At 39.1% G+C, this 19,353-nt stretch overlaps 3 protein-coding genes across 26 annotated transcripts in view; 2 read left to right on the top strand and 1 right to left on the bottom strand.

Annotated features, from left to right (window-relative positions):
- Window positions 1-1,407, top strand: part of spp1 (secreted phosphoprotein 1) — a 38,438-nt gene extending 37,031 nt beyond the window's left edge. Inside the window, exon 9 of the mRNA XM_034708903.1 lies at window positions 172-1,407. Within this exon, the coding sequence (XP_034564794.1) occupies window positions 172-591 (420 nt within the window). The 3' untranslated portion in view covers window positions 592-1,407. The remainder of the gene's footprint in view (window positions 1-171) is intronic.
- A 747-nt stretch (window positions 1,408-2,154) lies between these two features.
- LOC117831160 (formin-like protein 13) overlaps window positions 2,155-19,353 on the top strand; it is a 76,197-nt gene continuing 58,998 nt past the window's right edge. For 20 of the 23 annotated variants that reach the window (XR_004634949.1, XR_004634945.1, XR_004634936.1 and 17 more), the window contains exons 1-3: window positions 2,155-2,539; window positions 3,067-3,181; window positions 3,329-3,470. The gene's annotated coding sequence lies outside the window, so the exon portion shown is untranslated. The remainder of the gene's footprint in view (window positions 2,540-3,066; window positions 3,182-3,328; window positions 3,471-19,353) is intronic. The other 3 variants (XR_004634952.1, XR_004634943.1, XR_004634948.1) reach the window with 3 other exon arrangements.
- LOC117831162 (platelet glycoprotein Ib alpha chain-like) lies at window positions 6,627-11,194 on the bottom strand. Of its 2 annotated transcripts, XM_034709693.1 has the most exons (4): window positions 11,127-11,194; window positions 8,709-8,927; window positions 8,380-8,456; window positions 6,627-7,364 (listed from the first exon to the last, which is right to left on the bottom strand). In XM_034709693.1, the coding sequence occupies exons 3-4, from the start codon at window positions 8,437-8,439 to the stop codon at window positions 6,948-6,950; spliced, it is 477 nt and encodes a 158-aa protein (XP_034565584.1). In that variant the 5' UTR covers window positions 8,440-8,456; window positions 8,709-8,927; window positions 11,127-11,194; the 3' UTR covers window positions 6,627-6,947. The 2 variants fall into 2 exon arrangements, with proteins under 2 accessions (XP_034565584.1, XP_034565585.1); XM_034709694.1 differs by lacking the exons at window positions 8,709-8,927; window positions 11,127-11,194 and having other exon boundaries at window positions 8,380-8,504.

Below are 19,353 nucleotides of genomic sequence, written 5' to 3'. Positions count from 1 at the left end.
TCCACATCATAGTTTTTCTAAATTTCATCCAAAAGGCAACTGGACTGGGTCAAAAATTTTAAGACATTTCAGTTGAAAGCCAAAATATCTGCATGAACTTCAACCAAGAAACTTGTTGGTTCTAAGAATGTATCAAACTAATCCTCATGTTCACTCTATGCCTCCCTTTAGGCAATCCACGTCCACGCTGATCTCCTGGAGGAGGACACCAGCACCCCTGAGGTAGAGAGCCAGGGCCTGGATGCATCCTCTGGTATCTCTCAGGACCAGGCAGTTGAACCCCGCCAGGCTCCCCTTCCAGAGGAGGACAGTGCAAGTGCCAGCGATGCCACCACCAGCGAGAGCGAGAGCTCCAGCACTCCAGAGGAAGAAGAAGAGGCGGAGGAGAGCTCGAGCACCGCCAGCGACAGTGCCAGCACCAGCCAGGAGTCAGAGGATGAGGAGAGCCAGAGCAGTGAGGAGGCCACCGCTACACCTGGAGCCGCTGACAGCGACTCAGATGAGAACGACAGCATTGAGGGTGACTCCGATGAGGAGGGGGCAGGACCTGACATCACCACCGATGTGCCGGTGGTCATCACTGCCAAATAAACCCCAGCCAATCAGGAAACAGAGTGGATAGCGGTGTCCAAAAGATTCACATAGAGAGCGCATGCTGCATCCAGGTGCAAAACCCCCTCCTGAGCCACTTTCCACTGCAGGGCCAAACAGGGATAGTCTAGGATTAGATCTAATTGATATGAGTGTATTCAGCCAACATTTCAGTGATTGTTTGTGCATCCTTCTGGAAGCAGAATTCTTGTTCACTTTAAACATATTTAAATAAATGCATTATCCTCTCAGACTGTGGTCTTGTTACCCTGGGAAGTCCTGTTTTTGACCCTGCAGGGGAAATGTGGTGTAACTGACGACTGCTACCTGCAACAGGAGGAGGACCGCACAACCTTTTCCCCCCTCCCCTCCTCCCTGGTCTGTTACTGCATTAAAGAAGGTCAAACTGGAAAAGAGAAAAGAAAAGATGATTCCTGATATCTCCACCAGCACAACACTGCCTTTAACCATTAATCAATAACTACAATACGCTAATGCATAACATGTAAAATAAGATATTTTTATCATTTTATGCAAACTAAAATCGTAACTTGATATTAGGCCAAACATTTGCTGTCTGTTGGCCCAGCTTTGTTGCTTGCTAGTATCAAATTTGAAAGTGAAAGTAAAGGATGTTATGAAAGAGAAATCCAGTACAAGGTTCATTCAAATATAAATGCAGTACACATACACCACAGTCCTGTTCGTTTGCACAGTTTGTACCTACACTACATGTTGTTTGTCCCATGTTGTTTACTGTAATGTATCATATTGTACCATTTCTAAAATATTAATAAAGTTTTTCATAAAAAGAGATTCTGGCTGTTGGCTTTACATTTCACAAAAGAAGAGTAAACATAAAACAAACACCTGACAGTTAAAAAAAGAATTGAAGAAGAATAAAGAAAGAGTTGTTTCTAACTGAAATTGAGGAAATAAATACTACCAGTATCATGTCTGATCTTAGCTGAAGCCAGGAGGTGTGAGCTGGGCATCAAGACAGGAATCGTTATATAATGTAAATGACTTGTGTTCTGTTCTGTGCAGAAACTGTGTCTTGATTTATTAGCCCTCATTAAAGTGCAATTTTAAAACCAACTGCAAATGACATTGTTAACTCAAGGCATGAACACTGGCAACTGTAATTAAAAAAGAGACAGTCAGCAGGGCAAATAAATCAGGACCCCTCAGCTTCAAGTTGAAGCTGCTTGTTTTTTTTTTTAGCAGTCATCAACAAAATGTGCAGAATAAAACACTGATCCATTGTAAACAAGTGTCCAGGCCATATTTCCAACAGGAACAATAAAGGGTCCAGGGGGATGTCTGATTCTAGGATTTTCTCCACCTCCTCTTAACATAAATCACATCACTGTCTTAAATTAACTATCAAAGTCTTTTTTTCTAGGAAACACATAAATGACTTAATTTTTCCAATGTTTAAAAAACCTTTCGTTTTATTCCATAAATTCTTAATTTTTGAAGGCGAAGGAAGCAAACTCGTCAGGGGCGGGGCCTAACTGCCCAATTAGCCCCTCCCACCTGCTGCTGCTGCGCCTGCGTCGATTCTACCCTGCTGTCAAAAGGTCAAACGGTCAAAAGGTTATAAGGTCATAAGGCGATCAGTTCGATAGTTTCACACAGTCTACCCGTCTATGAGTCTACCACAGCCAAGGCAACTGTGCCAGAGAAAATAACTCATACCGGTAAATCTCTAGTTCTATAAAACCCTAAATCCAGGATGATAGCTTTATTTTTCAACTAATGCTAAGCTAGCTTGCGTAGCGAAATCTAGCTGCCGATGTTAGCCCGCTAACTGTGTCAACTAGCTAGCTGTTATGGAGGGGGATGGAGATAAGATGACAATAAAATGACCCATAAAGCATAAAACATGGCTACTAAACACTTTACCACCACGAACGACAGAGGAAGGGACTGTGGCATCACAGCAGTAAGTCAGATACCTTCTGTCTGTCAGTTAGTTATGAACAAATGTAATGTTTTGTGTTGCCTGAGGGCTTAAACATGTTTTTATTGACTGATTCCTCTTCCTGCAGGGTTTGGCCCTTAACAATGTCTTACAGTTAGATCATCATTGACATTGTGCCTGAGTTTTGCTTTTGTTCACATAATTAAATAACCCTGTAAAAGGTTAATTGTGTGTACTGTATTTATCCATGAGTCATAGTGGCGGCTGTGTAATTATGCAGCAGGATATGAGGCATGAAGACCAATAAATCCTGTCCTTAGAACACTTTTGAAGTCCCAAACTGTCAAGAACAAGACAGGAAAAGTGTGATTTAGGACTTTGAGGGATCTACCACAGTTTCTCTATTCAAGCATTAGACTCAGGGGTTAGAAAGTCTGTGTTTTAACCAGTTCAGCTATTTTTATGAGCATCCTTAAATGTCTTAGCATCTGTACAACCTAAGGGTAATGTGTTTTATCTTCTAACTTTGGTTTTTATCTTCCTCCCAGATCAATTTGAACATCAGGTAGGGCTATACTGTGGAAAAGTACTCTGGTTTCTGGAAATGAAGAGGTGATGCTGACCAAATATCTCCAAGGAACTCTCCATGTTTCCAGGTCAAAGGTTGTTAAGTTCATAATACTAAATACAATTTTTGACTTATTCCATATTTCTTCAGTTGAGGGAAGCACATGGTAAATATTACCTCCAATACTGCAGTCATATATGAATGTGGGACATGTTCTCACACCACTCTCTTTGGGTTTTTAGGCTTTCCACCAGATGGAGGTGATGCTAGCTGTGAGGATTCTTCGCCATCCAGAAGCATGAGTGCTAATGAGGTTACATATTGGGTCATAGTTCAAGTTCCCCCAAAGATGTTGGAGAGGATTGCAGAACGGGCTCTTTGCAGGTCAGTGAAGTTCTTAAACACACAAACAGAGAACGTGCCATCATTGCCTTGTACACAGAAGCATTATCTGTCTATGTAAAGATTTAACAGATCCAAACATCAACCATAAACTGGTTTGAAATCTCAAAGGTCTGCATAGAGTGCAACGCATAACTTTCCCCACTAGATGGGGCTGAGTCACTGCAGTGATTATTTACAGGAGTCACCTTGACTCTCCTAAAAACAGAGAGATTTCTTTCAGCTAAAGTTAACTCAAAGATAGGATGCTAAGCTGTAACTGGAGCTGGTTTTGGTCTTTTGAGTAGTTAAAAACTACTTTTATGATTATAGAATAAAAAGGTTTCCAACAACAGGCAGTATTGTACTTATACATTAAATGTGACTAGTATACCTTTTTTCATTTAGAACACTTATGGACATAGATTGATCCTGATATGATTAAAGCTTTGGCATGCTGGACAATCTCTGACATGATTTGTAACTTCATTATTTTGCTATGAAATCTTAAAACACTCGTTGTGAAGGACATCTATTTTATGTAAGATATGTGTGTAAGTATAGAAGGATCTTATTTTGTAAAGCAACACTTTTGAGTGAAAGAAAGTTACATTTTTAAAACCTCTTCTCCTAAACCTCCGCTCTTTGAATGTTGCATCAAGATCAGTGTATCTATTTGCAGGATTGATGATGAAAGTTTGTTATGAATCGTGATTGTTCATGAATCTTCCTCTTTCTTCAATACTATAATCCAAAAGTAAGACGTAGCCCGGCAAGGATTCAAATCATAAGCCAGTTGTTTTACAGGAATGACTGCTGTAACGTTCATAGACAGTGTACAGCCACGTCTCACACTGTCTTTCATTAATTAATAACCATATGACCTACATGTGTAGGAGAAGAACTACGTGGAACCTGATCACGGCCGAAGCTGAATCCTGTTTTTCTGCACGTGCAATCACAGTCCATTTACAATGTTTTGTTCTCACTCAGTTCCTTCTTTCTTTAATCTCTTTGAATATCCTGTTAAGCACATACACGGCAGTATTCTCCTAGTGTACTCTAAAGTCAAACTCCTGAACTGGCTAAATGAGATTATTGCTTACTGTGACAGTTTTAGGGTAAATTTAAACATAGGCTCTTCTTGTTTGTGTCTGTAGCAGCGTAAATCATTTAAGATTATTTATTAGCGAGTGTAAAACACATCTCAAGGCTGATTTATACTTCTGCGTCGCCTTTACGCAGCAGGGGCTGACATGGACATGAGCACCACATACTTGTGCGTCGATGTGTCCGTGTCGTACAGCAATTCTCCTCTAAAATGCTTGAGGGCAGTGTGGTCTCTCTGATAGTCCAGTCGCCTGATGGTAGCAATGTTTCCAGAAGAAGAAATTATTTTTGAAACATTTAAATGTATATGTTTCAATTCTGTGAGTACCACAAGTTATATTGTTCCACTCTTTCTTTATTTTAATGCATTAAGTTCTGAGACATTCTGCAAACTGTGGACACATGAAACCAAAATGACATGCATGGCTAATGACTAAAAAGGGAAACTAAGAAGATCATATCAATTATTATTAACGCACAGAAGTAAATAATTAAACAAATAAGTAAGTTTCAAATGAGACATTTTATTTCTCAGTAGAGAAAAAGACAGCAGTGAAACAAACAACACATTTAGATATACTTCACATCTGTTTACCATAATGACGCACAAAGCTTATTCAACAAATCAACAACATCAAAGTTTTGTCTTCAGCACTCCTAACCAGATCTAATCTTGGAGAAGCTGGATTGACATCCCGTAATTAAAGAACCCAGTGTGGTAATAACTCAGCATGTACAGACAACGGACGAGAGCTTACAAGACAAACAGGACACACCCTCTAAAGTCTGTGCACACACTGCTGTGGGCTACATACTTTTTTAAATTCCAGTGCATTACATATATTAAGACCTGGGGACAAAGTTCTACTGTTCCAACAACCTGTTCTGCAGGTGTTACAGCTTAGAGATTCTTCATAGAACACATAAAAATGAAGTAAAATGCTTTTAACTATACTTTAGGAGCACATCTACAGAAACAGACTGGATCAGGCACGCTCAAAGAAATACACCAAATTATCCTGCTTTTACCAAACTGTTAATACTTCACATAATCCTAACTGAGCCACAGATTTGTTTGTATTATGTTAACATATGTCAACAAAGTGGTTTGGTCTCTGTGTTAAAATCACTGAACACACCTTTATAAAAAGTAATATAGGTATTGCTGCCTTTAAAACTGGAAAATAAGGAGGGGCATGTTGTGAGTATTGATTGTTCATGGTAGCAATCATGCTAATGAGCCATAACTGCTAGCTCGCTGTGCACTGTGGAGGAGGAACAAAAAAATAAAAAAGCAGTTCATTGATCACATTATTGTAGTCGCTGAGTGAAGGATGTATCATCATAGAGCTGGGCGATATTGAAAAACATGTTATCACGATAACATTTTTCATATCAGTTGATATCGATCATTTTCACGATAAATATCATTCTCGTCAAAAATCATTCTGTCATATCATTTTAAAGGCAGATTTTTCAGATGGTTTGTTAGCTTGTATCTTGGATTTAGAGGTTGAATAAATTGCCAAAATATCTGAACTAATGAAGTTTAGTGGCCTTTCTTGTCGAGCATGTTCTCACTCGTTTCAGTTGTTTTTACATTCAGCTCCAAACGTCTTTAAGCCCTGTCTACCTCTAACCCTGCGACGCGATTGGCTGTTCCATGGCGACTTTCTTTTTCTGTTTAATGTTGGGTGGGAACTAGCTTTTAAGACGCACCATTACCCCTCTCCATTTCCAGTGGTTAGAGGGTGTAATCAAAGGTTTAGATATATCAACGTTTTATAATACATTTGTTATATTTTATTGAGAAAAATAATATCACGATAATTATTGCTATCGTTTTATCGCCCAGCGCTATATTATCAACCATTTATAGGTTTTCAAGGAACTGTGACACGTTAAAATATCATCAAAATAAGTCATTTTATTGACGTTTTGTGCTTGATTTCTTGAGTTTAAGTGAAGATAATTTTTAAACATTTATATAATCGTGTACATCCATTTTTGATTTTATTACAACTTCAATCTAAACTGTGTCATTGGTGGAAAATACTCTTTTAATTACTATTAATACACACAACTAAAATGTTCAACAATCAGCTTTGTACATCTTTTGGTCCTGCATCTAGTGGTCGTTGAAGAAACTGCATCTCAAGGCACTTTGCTACAACTCTTCCCTGCTAAGTTCTTATACCAGCTAGTATTTATAGTTTAACTTTAATTTTCAAATTAGCTTCCCTTAATATATGTACTTGTAAGTTATTTTTTTCTTTTTTTGATGCCCATTGTGATTAACCCTCAAAAACAGAATCAAACATGGATATGATAAGTCATCGTTCGCGATCAGTCAGCAGGAATCAAAGTTGCTCAGTTGTCCCCTCTGTTGTCTGTGATGGGAGCTGCCGTGGGAAACCTCTGTGTAACATTTGGGGTCACACCGCCAGGAGAAGTGATCACAACAGCTGTGGTTGTTGTTGTGGGGGGCGCAGCAGTTGGCCGGTTTGTGGTTACGTTCCCCGGTGTGGGGGAGAGGGTGCTCCTGTCTGGTGTAGTGGTGGGCGTGGACGACGTGGTGGGCATGAACGGGGTGGTCTGATCGGGTATTTGAACTTCCTCCGATGACTCTTCAGAGGATTCACTGGATTCCTGCGACTCATCAGAGGAAGAGCCTTCATGGCTAGAATTTTTATTACACAACCAAGACAACCACTTGTATTTATCCAGCCATCCCTGTCTCTGGTCCTTGTCCCTGATGTCAGCCTTTTGATGCCAACGCCGACGCTTCTGAGGAGAGAATACATCAAATCCAAAAGATGTTAATGTCAGAAACTGTTTCTCATACTTTTCTTACTAATGCCCCAGTCCAGCTTCTCTTTGATACGTTTAAACTGAACATGTTCTATGTCACATACTTGACTTGACTTGGTTCATTTGAACTAGCTAATCTGCTCTCTCTCCTCTTAGACATGCACTGTGTCCAAGCGTGCATTATTTAGTTTTCAGGTCTGTCATTTTGGACTCCTAAACACATATCACATTAAAGCCCTTGTGAGGATATTTTAGTATTCACAGCAAGCTGAATTAAAAGCCATTTTAAATTTTGCAAGATCTGCAGAAATAGGAGCTACAACTTCATTCACAGGGCACGCCACAAATTTAATGGAGAAAGAGACAAAACTAATAGCTGAAATATATGTAGGCCATACCTTAAACAGTGCAATACTGTAGCCTCTATGGACACACTATGTAAAACAATGCTATTTTAACAATGTTGGCATTGAAGGTTAAAGGGCAAAGCAGCGAAGGTCATTTTAGAGCACATTTCAGCACAAAGGCAATTCACAAGAGACATCAAAACACAAAGATAAAGAGCAGAAGAAACACCAATAATCAAAGAGAAGTTCAAATGAAATGGCTGTAAACATTTGAATCTTTATCCTTGATTTAAAAAACCTATGAGTTTCAGCAGACCTGACATTTTCTGGGGGGCCTGCTTCAGACATGAGGAGCATCAAACCTGGATGCTGCTTCTCCATGTCAGGTTCTGACTCTGGGAACAGAAGCAGACCTGTCCCAAATCACCTGAGTGCTACACTCAAAATGAATCCAATATGTTCGGTGTGTTAAATCAAATAGAAACTGAAATTTATTCACACTAGAACAAAACATTTCTTGCAGCAAAGGACTTCATATTTCATCTTGAGAATGAAAGCAACACAACGTTAAGAAAGTGAGAAACGGTCATTGACAGAAAGAGAGATCAGGGATAGAGGTAAAAAGAGCTTTGTGGTTGGCTTACAGGCCTAGCAGAGGCTGTTGTAAGAAGGACGATGACGAGGGCGATTGTAAGAAGCTTCATCTCTGATTGGTTCCTGTCTGCGAAGGAGGGAGACCACAAATGAAAACATAGTCACTTGCGCGCAACTAACAAGACACTGTCACAGGGCTTGAGGTAAGAACAGTGTTTAACGCTGGAGAAGCTCAACACTCTCAACAATGCTCCTGTGTTTGAAATACAAACATTAATGTTTTCTAGCGAGGTATATTCACACAGTTAGTGAGAAGTTGTTCATAATCACAGTAGAATAGTATAAAGTAAATAAAAGCTAAATTAAATGTAAAACTCACCAGTTATCTGTCGCACCAGACCCGTTCTCTGCAGCGTCTCTTAAATCCTGTCACACCAAAGGGAGTCCTCGTAGCTGTGACGGCTCTCTGTCAGTGCAGAACGATGCCTGTCTTCCATGCAGGACTGGCTGCTTCTAATATACGCTGCCCTGACCGTGAAGGTGGGATGGGCAGGGCTGTGCCAGGGGAGAGTATTGGGCAAGACTGGGATGCCTGGGGCTGGAGTGTAAGGGAGGGGCAGAGGAGGAAGTTTACCACACACTCACACATGTTGAATCTGTTGTTTATTTGTTTTGTGGGTTATGTATGTTTTCACAAATGTACATTAATCCTTTAGTCTTCTACGACATGATCATTGCTTTAAAACTTTTTTTAAACTGGCACCCCCGTGATGGGTACATGATTTAGACATCATACTCCTGCATCCATTACTACATATATGACTCTGTCAGCAGGCAAGTGTTGATTCACTTTTGTATAGGTGTGTGTTCATGTGATCATGAGTGTGTCATTGTATACATTTAAACAAGGGGACTTTGAGGGATTTTCTTTCACACTGTAAAGAAATGATATCTGAATTGTGGTGGTGAAAAAAGCTGCTCTATCAATCAGTCCAGCCTTAAAGCCCCTGGAAACGTAAATGGAATATTTAAAATTCATGTAGAATATCAAAATGTGATGTGTAATCAAGCTTCAACAAAAATCTGAGTGAAAATAAATATTCATAACTCTGAAAAAACTCTGTTCAAAACCAGCTTATTTTACAGGTCAGAGCATTTCTCAGGACTGTGTGGGCGTGGCCTAACTCTTTGATTGACAGGTCAAGAGAGAGTTCACAGCCTGCATGTTTTAGCCGTCTGACTCTGAATCTAAAGACATAAAAACTCCAGAATCTGAAAATTATACATTTCAAATAGTCTCTGAGTGTTGAGTTATGCACGCATCGGAGCTCCGGGGTGTCAGACGGGTGCTGTTTGTGTGGCTTTTAAAATGTAAGAGTATTTTTCCATAATGTGGCAACTGTTCACTCTGAGATACTATGAGTTGTTCCTCAGGATTTAAATATTAAAACCAATGTTCAGTGACTAAGCAGGAAGTTGTATTGTCTCTGTTTGTAGCTGGACATAGAGACGAGTATTTCCCATTAAAAATACTTACACAGTCAAACTCACCCTGAGTAAATGTTGCATAAAATCATTTTTCAAACCTAGTGTTTGGTAGTGATGAAGAGAACTGTCAGATGTTAAATCTTGTCCTCCACCCTCGGTTGGCACTTATGAATGATTTTGTGTTTCGAAGGCCGAATGATTTCGGACACTTTACAGATTAATGACATCTCGCAGATGGAAGCGGAAGTCTGAATGAGGTGATGGAGAAATATAACCCTCATACAGAGTCTTTAGAGTTGAGCAGTCAGAGGAATGTAACAGGAGAGTCAGAGTTAAATAACACTCTGATCAGACCTGTGTCTATGACGCCTCGGTGTTACCTCACACTCTGAAACTTTTCCTCTCCCCTCAGCCTCTCTTTTACGTGTGAAAACCGTGCGATCACTTCAGGGTGAGTCATCCAAAGTTTCAATTCAAAGATTAAAAGGATAAAAACAACTAATTATTCAAAATATGACACCTGACTCAAAAGCATTTATAAAACTGACAGGGAAACAAAAGCAACCTATGTAAACAAAGTAAACTTCCAACAGCATTGTCATCTTTGATGACTCAGTTATGACTCAACGCTTTATTGAAAATGCTCATCTATGCTTCATCTGCTGAAATCTGCACTCTGGCATAGACAAATTTAATTTATTTATGCCTTTCAATAATACTTCTAAACTTTTCTGTGTGAAGGAAGTATTTTTATTTAGAATTCTTAGACTTAGATTTTAGGTTTCTATATTTATCATCGCTCTCTCTCTCTTATTCTCCTCTATCCCTCTTTCCAACCCCGAGGCAGATGTGTGTCTAACATGAGTCTGGTTGTGCTCGAGGTTTCTGCCTGTGAAAGGAAGTTTTTCCTCACCGCTGTAATTAGCTAAATAATGCAAGGTGCACTGCTCATGGTGGATTAAGATGAGATCAGACTGAGTCTTACCCTGTCTTGGTGTTGGGTCTCTGTTGATAATTTGACATAGAGTGATCTAGACCTGATGTGATTTGGCGCTATACAAATAAAGATTGATTGATTGATCGATTGAATGATTGCCGTTACTGTCTTTTTGTGAAGCACCAGTGTTCCAATCACCACAATAAAGCTTTCTTGATCTTGATCTTGATCTTGATATAGATATACTCACTGATGTATCTCTAAAATCAAGGCTATGACGCTCAGCTATTAAAGTTGACAGCTGCAAAAAATGTCAATTTAATATATTGAATATTAAACTGAATATTAAAATGTTAAACTGACATCACTTACACCGCTGATTTTGGCTTTTGGCTCCTGCCTTGATGCATGTTAAGAAAACAACCTTCCAGCAGAGAGGCTGCAGTAGTGTGAAAGCAAAAGCATATCGTGCAGGACACACAATACATACATTTCTGAAACCTCATTGCTGAAATGCAGTTAAAAATATCAGTAAATCACACTTAAATATCAATGTCGACCCTTAATGTCATAAATCAGCCTGATTAACTCACTTTCTACTGTCAACACACCCTGAATCACATACCACATGTCTTACAAGTCCAGTTTCGGCCTCAGAGGTTACACTTAAGCCAGAACTTGTCAGGAGAAAGTCCCTCCTCTGGTCACTTATTAGTGTCATCAAACCGGTCTTCTCTATTATCATGTACAGAGAGTTCAGTCAGTGTGGGTTAATAAACAACCTTGTGGTGACACTAAACTGATGTAAATGACTGCATGAGGCAAAGTTGTGTTACTGCTTATAAATGTTTATTGATTGATTTAACGTTAATTTTAATTGAGAAATAATAATTGGAAAGCATAGGAAATTGCTATTGGACTTGATTGTTTTGTTGGCTATTTTTTTTTATTTTTATGAATAATTGTGAAATAAATGTCAATGTTTATCAAACAGTATTTTGGCTTGAAATGCCCATCCCTAATTTCTTCCGATATCCATGTGATTGTAGAGAGAAGAGAAGATAGCTGAAGTAGATTTTTCAAGTTACATTTAAAAATGACTGAAAAGGAAACTTCCTTAAAGTGTCCTGAAGTTATCATGAAGCTATGAGTTAACCTGTAATCATATGCTAGTTACACTCATACACCAGTATGAGTAATGTTTAAGTCGTAAACAATAACAATAAACACATTCTTTAAACATAAGAAAAGGCAAAATGTTTTTAAATTTAATTTTAAAATTAACATTTTGACTTTATTCTTGAATGTTTTCACTTAATTCTCAACATTTACATTTTTTTTCTGAGACGGCATTATTAAAGGAATAATCTCTTATATGTCACCCCTGGCCTTAATACTCCTCAGTGGCGCAGCACATGATAATTGACATCATTATAATTACTTAAAGGGAGGTTGTAAAGAAAGAAAGGAATAGGGACTTGAATACTCACGTGGAACACTGTATTCAATGTCATACGCTACTGAAACCGAATCGCGCTGACAAAGTTGTGTTTCTTAGGGAGTACCAGTGAAATTTCCCCTTCACCTCCGTCACTCTTGTTGCCCTCTGGGATGATTTAAGGCCAGACTACTTCCTGTTAATGTTTCATGAAAGGAATTTGCTCTTTAAGACATCTTGTCTATGTCAAAGGTAGAAAATAAAAAACAGGTATACGCTTTGTTGCTCTCGTGCTCAAGAACATCGTGACATTTCCTTGAAAGGGTCTTAGCACAGCTGCTCATCATAAAGATGCAGAGTTTCCTCATACTTTTAATGTTGTAAGTGAAATATTACCTCACAATGAAGAAGTATATCTCATATCAGGAAACTTCAATATGCCACAGATTCATGACCGGGGTCAGCCTGTCATTTATAAAGTGATGCTCAGAATGACTTTGTATTTTCGTACGTCTTTATAAGATTATGATGCCATTACGTACGTTGTTTAATGGATGTTTTCTTAATCCAAAATGCAAAGTCAGGCTGGAGACTCGACTGGTTAGTTAACCTCTGAGTCACAAAAGAGTTTTAACCTGGATATTAAAGCTGTTAGTCACAACAAAGTTTTCCATCACACCAACTACTTGTTGAACTTTACATGATCAATCAATTTAATTTGATGCATAATATGAAAAAAAGCTGGTTAAGAATTCAAATAACGTGAATATCATAATAATCTGAATCATTATGGTCTTAAGTTACTGTAGCTTATCAAAATAGTTGAGCATTGTGAGGTTGGAAAAAACACTGGTAACAAGCAGTGTGATCTCAGACTCAGATTGACTGTCAGGTAAAGTTAGAAGGAATGGAACATGGTCCAATTGCACTAAAACTAAATAATAATAATAATAAACATGGAGATAAATCTAAATCTAAATCAGAAATATTAGGATAAAAAAAATATCTTCTGTTAAATGAAATAAGGCAACACAGCTATAAAATATTTTACAGTACACAGTATCATGAATAAATTCACCGTAAAGAGATCTGGACATTTCTAAAAGTGTATTTTCATGATGCATCAGGTCTCATTTGAAGCTTGTGCTTCAGTCTTATTTGTAATGTCCAAACAGTCCATGGGAATGGACCACATCACCAGGGGTCCTGGGCCTTGTTTATGAGGTTTGCTGCAGATGGGAGGGAACTCTTCTTGTGGTGTGAGTCTTGTACTCGGGGGTGTGACACAGGACGTCCACGAGATCCATGTCCGGTCCATCTCCGATCCGCTGCGGTCCGACTCTGTGCTCTCTCGTCCGTCAACACCCACAAGTTGCGTTTTCGGAACGCAGCACGGCGCAGGACCGCCAGACAGCTGGAGTCATGTGACCGAGGTTTTCCCGTGGTAAATACTGAATCAAGGATTCTCCTCCTCCTCTCCTCATGTTGTCTTCATGGTCCTCTGAAAACCTCTGACCTGTTGACTCCAGGCCTGGCTCCACTCATCATGACGGTTTGTTGTCATAGTTAAGTTAAAAACGATTTACACAGAGTGTTTTATTCTGAAAATTAACCGGATGTTTTCATTTTGTTTTGGTGCCTGACTTCCTGTCCCGCTCCATGTGCTGTGTTGAGTTTGATGCGTCGTGCTCCAGCATCCGACTAAAATAGAAGTCTTGTGTATCTGATCCGTTGCCTTCCAACCTGCCGGATCAGAGATGCAGCCGGAACGCAATGGAGCGGATCCAGTGGAAGTCAACACATTGACTAGAATAGAAACCTATCAGATCTGGTGCCATGACGGATCGGAGACGGACCGGACACGGATCTGGTGGAACTTGGCCGTGAAGGAGCTCTGGAAGGCAGCTCCTCCTCTTGGCTTTATTATATATATAAACTTATTTGTACAGGTAACTTCAGTGAAACAGGAGGTCCAATTTCTAAGACCAAGCATGTCAAGACAACAGCAGCAAAACAACACAAAGCCAGAGACACAGGGAACTCACAACACTGACGAAGTAGAACATAAATCTGAAAACCGGAAGAACAAAACTGGCACGTGGTCGTCAGTTTAAACTCCCACACCTTCTAAATCCAGCTCTCATAAAGTTAGTTTGAATTCCCAGAGGGGGATCCAGTTCCCGCTGTAGGGTGTTCCAGAGTGAGGTTGGTGTCATTACAAAACACAAACATTAGACCAAACAATGCATCCAACTGCTGGATGGAGAGAATAAGACAAGTGTGCAAGACTGCTATGATATGAAATACATATCTTTAAGTGTCTGAGTCATTGAAGCTAGGTTAGGCATTTTACCTACATATTTTAAAACTTTAGTTCATTTATTTGAAAGTGCAGACGGCCAATCATTCTATTTAGTCTGAATAAAATGATTATATGCATTACCTGCCTTTCTACTTACCCACCTGTCCATCTGCCTGCAACCTGCCCAGTCCCTCGCTCCACTCGAGGGGAGTCATTTTTGAAGTTAAATGCGTAGAAGGTTGTCTGAGTTCTGCATTTCAGTTAGATGTGTGTCAGTTCGGGGGCTGAGTTTTGGTGGATCGCCATGTCTTCCAGACAGGCCAGTCAGCAGCAAGTCTATTTTATTCTTCAGTCATTGGCTGGTTTTGTGCTTCTTTGTTGCCAGTGTCGCCCACATTAACAATTGGAGCACAACGAAACATTTAAGCGATCCGGATCTCTGACTTTCATTTTGTTTTACCTAAAAGCAGCTTTTGTTGGAATGCAGAGATTACAGGTTTCACGATGTACCACGCACCGTAAGAAAACAAAGTGAGACATTTCTCGTTCTAAGGGACAACATTTCCATCCTTTCCAAAGAGATGCATCAACACAAAATATTTTTTGCACTAAGAATGAAATCACCATAAAGCTTGTGCAGTTTTATTCTCCTCCAGGTAGAAATTATGTTTTTTTTTTTTTAATAATTTGAATCTGAAACAGTCCATGTGGAAGTTATTGTTCACATAAGAACCTGGCAAAATATCCTCTCTCTGTACGAACATCTTTGAAGTCAAAAACTCTCTGTGACTCTTTCTCAGCTTTGTCTAACTCCATGACTAAAACACATACACTACCAGTCAAAAGTTTGGACACACCTTCTCATTCAAGGGTTTGTATTTATTTTAATTATTTTCACCATTGTAGATTAACACTGAAGACATCAAAACTATGAAATAATCTGGTTTTGCCATAATCTGGATTACAACAGTAGTCAAATAGGGCTATCCATTGTGTACTAACCCTACCTCTGAACAACACAACTGATGGTCTCAAACACATTAAGAAGGCAAGTCATTCTACAAATGAACTCTTGACAAGGCTCATGTTAATTAGAAACCATTCCAGGAGACCACTTCATGAAGCAGACTGAGAGAATACCAAGAGTGTGCAAAGCTGTCATGAAGGAAAAAGGGGGCTACTTTACCGAATCTAAAATATAAAACATATTCTGCTTTGTTTAACACTTTTTTGTTCATTAAATAATTCCATATATGTTCTTTCATAGTTTTGATGTCTTTGGTATTAATCTACAGTGTTTCAAATAATAAAAATAAATACAAACCCTTGAATGAGAAGGTGTTTCCAAACTTTTGACTGGTAGTGTATGTAACAAACCCTGGTGGTTAGCGACATCTGCTGGTGATAGACTGTTAGTGCAGAAATAAACTGTATGTCTCATAAAGGTGTCCTTTAAACACTGAACATTTCACATAAAATGAAACCAGGGAAGGTTTCAATTTATTAAAAATGTGATCACTGATTCATCACTGAAACCTGTCTGAGTGTGGATAACGTTAGAGAGATAATCAGAAGAGCTCTCAGTGTTTATCTGATCTCACGCTGCAGAGTCTCCCTCCTGGTTTTATTTCTGTATCTTGGAGGTGGTGAGAACATTGAGGCTGAAAGTGAAACCGGCTGAAAGTGAAACCTGCTGCAGGTTTTTTCCGTGTAAATGAAACCTTTCATTTAACGGTTTCCTTTTTATCAGGAGACTTGGTATCTGTGTGTGGGCATATGCACTGTCTGTGTGTGTGTGTGTGTGTGTGTGTGTGTGTGTGTGTGTGTGTGTGTGTGTGTGTGTGTGTGTGTGTGTGTGTGTGTGTGTGTGCGTGCGTGCGTGCGTGCGTGCGGCAGCAGACTGAACGTGCAAAGAGTCTAGACAATCCTGTCATTGTGACTGGAGGGCAGATGCAGACAAAACCCTTGATCCCAGTGACATGCGTGCGTGCGTGCGTGCGTGCGTGCGTGCGTGCGTGCGTGCGTGCGTGTGTTCATATTCTTAGATAGGAGTCATTAAAGTTTGCTTTCTGTATGGTTTAGGTGGTCAGGTTCAAAATTGCAACTGGTACCACTTATGCATTTTTTAAAAATCAATACAGATTTCCTAAAGTCCTGCTGTAAGTTCTTTACTAAAGAGCCTGAAGTTGTAAATGTACAGCTCCTTTCAGAGCGAAATATTCACTTCCCCTCCACATGATCGTGTAGGTTGTAATCTTGAATCTTGAAATGTGTCTCCAGTGAGTAAGAGAGTGCGATTATTATCCTGATAACCTTTACCTACTTCATCAATCAATCAGACTTTATTTATAAAACGCTTTTCACACAATAGCATTGTAACACAAAGTGCTGTACATAAAAAGAACTTCAAATAGAATACATTAAAAAAAGAGAGATATATGAAAATAAAAATAAAAAGACCCCCATATCCTAATCCCAACCCAAGCCCTGACCCAGAACCCACCCCACAATCCCAAAGTTAAGAACACAATATATGCAACAATAATAATAAAAACAATGAAAATTAAATAAATAAATGAAAAATAAAAAAGAAGTTGCTGAATGAACTGAGGAAACGCTCTCATGATATCTTAATGAGGAAACACTGGAGGAAAAATAAGATGTTAAAACTCAACACAGGAAATTAAACTCACCAAAATAAAATACATTTCGAAGATGATAAAACACTAAAATATTAAACCATTAAAAGAAAATAAGATGCTATATCTAAATAAATAAATAAAACAATAAAATAAGGTGAAATAAATCTGTTATAAGAATAAAATAATAAAACTCAGTTAAAAGCGAGACTAAAAAGGTTGTTCTTGAGTTTGCTTTTAAAAATGTTTATGCTCTGTGCAGCCCTCAGATCTTCAGGTAGGGTGTTCCACAGGCGTGGGCCGTGATGATAAAAAGCTGCCTCACCGGGGGTCTTACTTCTAGTTTTTGGTACAATTTAAAGTCCACTACCTGAAGACCTGAGGGCTCTCACTGGCTCATATGATAAATGCAAATCTGATAAATAAGAAGGATCAAGACCATTAAGATATTTAAAACCAATAAAATAATCTTAAAATCTGTTCTACTTAAGTTGTTCACCCTAATCTCATCTTGTGAAAGCCACGTGGTTTAATGCGTGTTGTATTTCCTTGTGGTGAATATCTTCAGCACTTAGACCACCTGTTCCTGTTCCTGTGTTCACACTGCACCTTCCACTGCAGAATGCGGTTTCACACACAACTATGATCAGACAGGGCTTCTTCCTGTTTCTCAACATCTGACACGCTCAGTTAAATGATATCAGTATATTAAAGGAAGAGACTGTTTGATGTACTTTACACACTGTGTGGCATAACATCATTGATAGTGCAAACTTCTCTTTATTTCTGCCACTTCTTGTTTTAACCGGTGTGACGGGTAGAAGTATCATAAACAGTCTGAAATGACTGTTTGTATGACCCCAGATTACTGAAACACCGCTGCACTGAAGATGTTCACACAACAAACATCATGGAGATCAGCAGACCATGTTCCAGTTTGAAGACTTTATATGTTACATACACTACCAGTCAAAAGTTTGTTCTTTCATAGTCTTGATATCTTTGTATTAATCGACAGTGTTTCAAATAATTATATTAAATACAAACCCTTGAATGAAAAAGTGTGTCCAAACTTTTGACAGGTAGTGTATGTTTAGCAATTTGAAAAAGCAGTACATCATTGAAAGTGTCCAGCTGTTTGGCATGTTAAGAAAGTAGTCCCGCCTTCTCCTAGTTGTAATTATCAGGAAACACACACAGATACACACTCACATCGAGTGAGTATTTAAGGCCTGATAATAACAGAGCAGCACGAGAATCTGGTCCCTCTATTATTACTGCACAGCCCAGCAGTGATTACAACATATGGAGATGTGATGCATGAGTGGAAATTCAAAGAACATTTACATGACTTAACTATATGCATTTTTATTCTTTATTTTCATTTTTACAAAGCAGTATTTCGGAGGGGCATTAACATTTGTTTTTAGCCTCTTAAGTGTATTCACAAACCACTGAGACGTTTTTCTTTATTTCTGCATAAAACTCAAGCGGCAACCTCCGGTCTCAAAATATGAAGCCCATGCAGAAGTGTTATAAACTGCAATTCATCTAGCATCCACTTGAGGCTGGCTGCAGAAACAACGGAAACCACATAGACACCCATTCAAAAAAGATGATCTTTGCATCAGAAATAAACATGTTTACAGCCTGGTTCAAAAAACGACTTCAGTCTATGTAGCTCATTTCTCTATCGGCACACACTGTACGGTAGGTGAATTTTTTTTTAACACGCCAGTTCAGAAGGTATTAAGATTACGAGTTACTTGATTGACAGGCGGGAACACATTGCTGTTGGCTAGGAGGCTCAAACCCCGCATCTTTAAGTCACACTCTTTTGGATGAGTCAGCCATATGAAATAATTCACCCCCCGCACAGTGTGTGCCGATCAAGCGGCAACCTCCGGTCTCAAACGATGAAGTCCTTGCGGAAGTGTTATAAACTGCAATACATCGAGAATCCACTTGAGGCTGGCTGCAGAAACACCGGAAACCACATAGACATGAATGGGAAAAAGACGATCTTTGCAGCATTAATAAACATGTTTACAGCCTGGTTCAAAAAACGGCTTGGCTCCACAAAGCTACGGTTCAAACTTTAAAGCTGACGGTTCAGAAGATATTAAGATTATGACTTTTGCCCAAATAAGGACATGACTGACGGGACTCTCGGTCGGGAACACAAAGCTGTTGGCTGAGAGGCTCACACTACGTCACACT

Source organism: Notolabrus celidotus, chromosome 19, assembly GCF_009762535.1.
Source record: "Notolabrus celidotus isolate fNotCel1 chromosome 19, fNotCel1.pri, whole genome shotgun sequence".
Taxonomy (NCBI): domain Eukaryota; kingdom Metazoa; phylum Chordata; class Actinopteri; order Labriformes; family Labridae; genus Notolabrus; species Notolabrus celidotus.
Note: the sequence above shows the minus strand (reverse complement) of the source record. Positions and strands in the feature narration are given on the sequence as shown.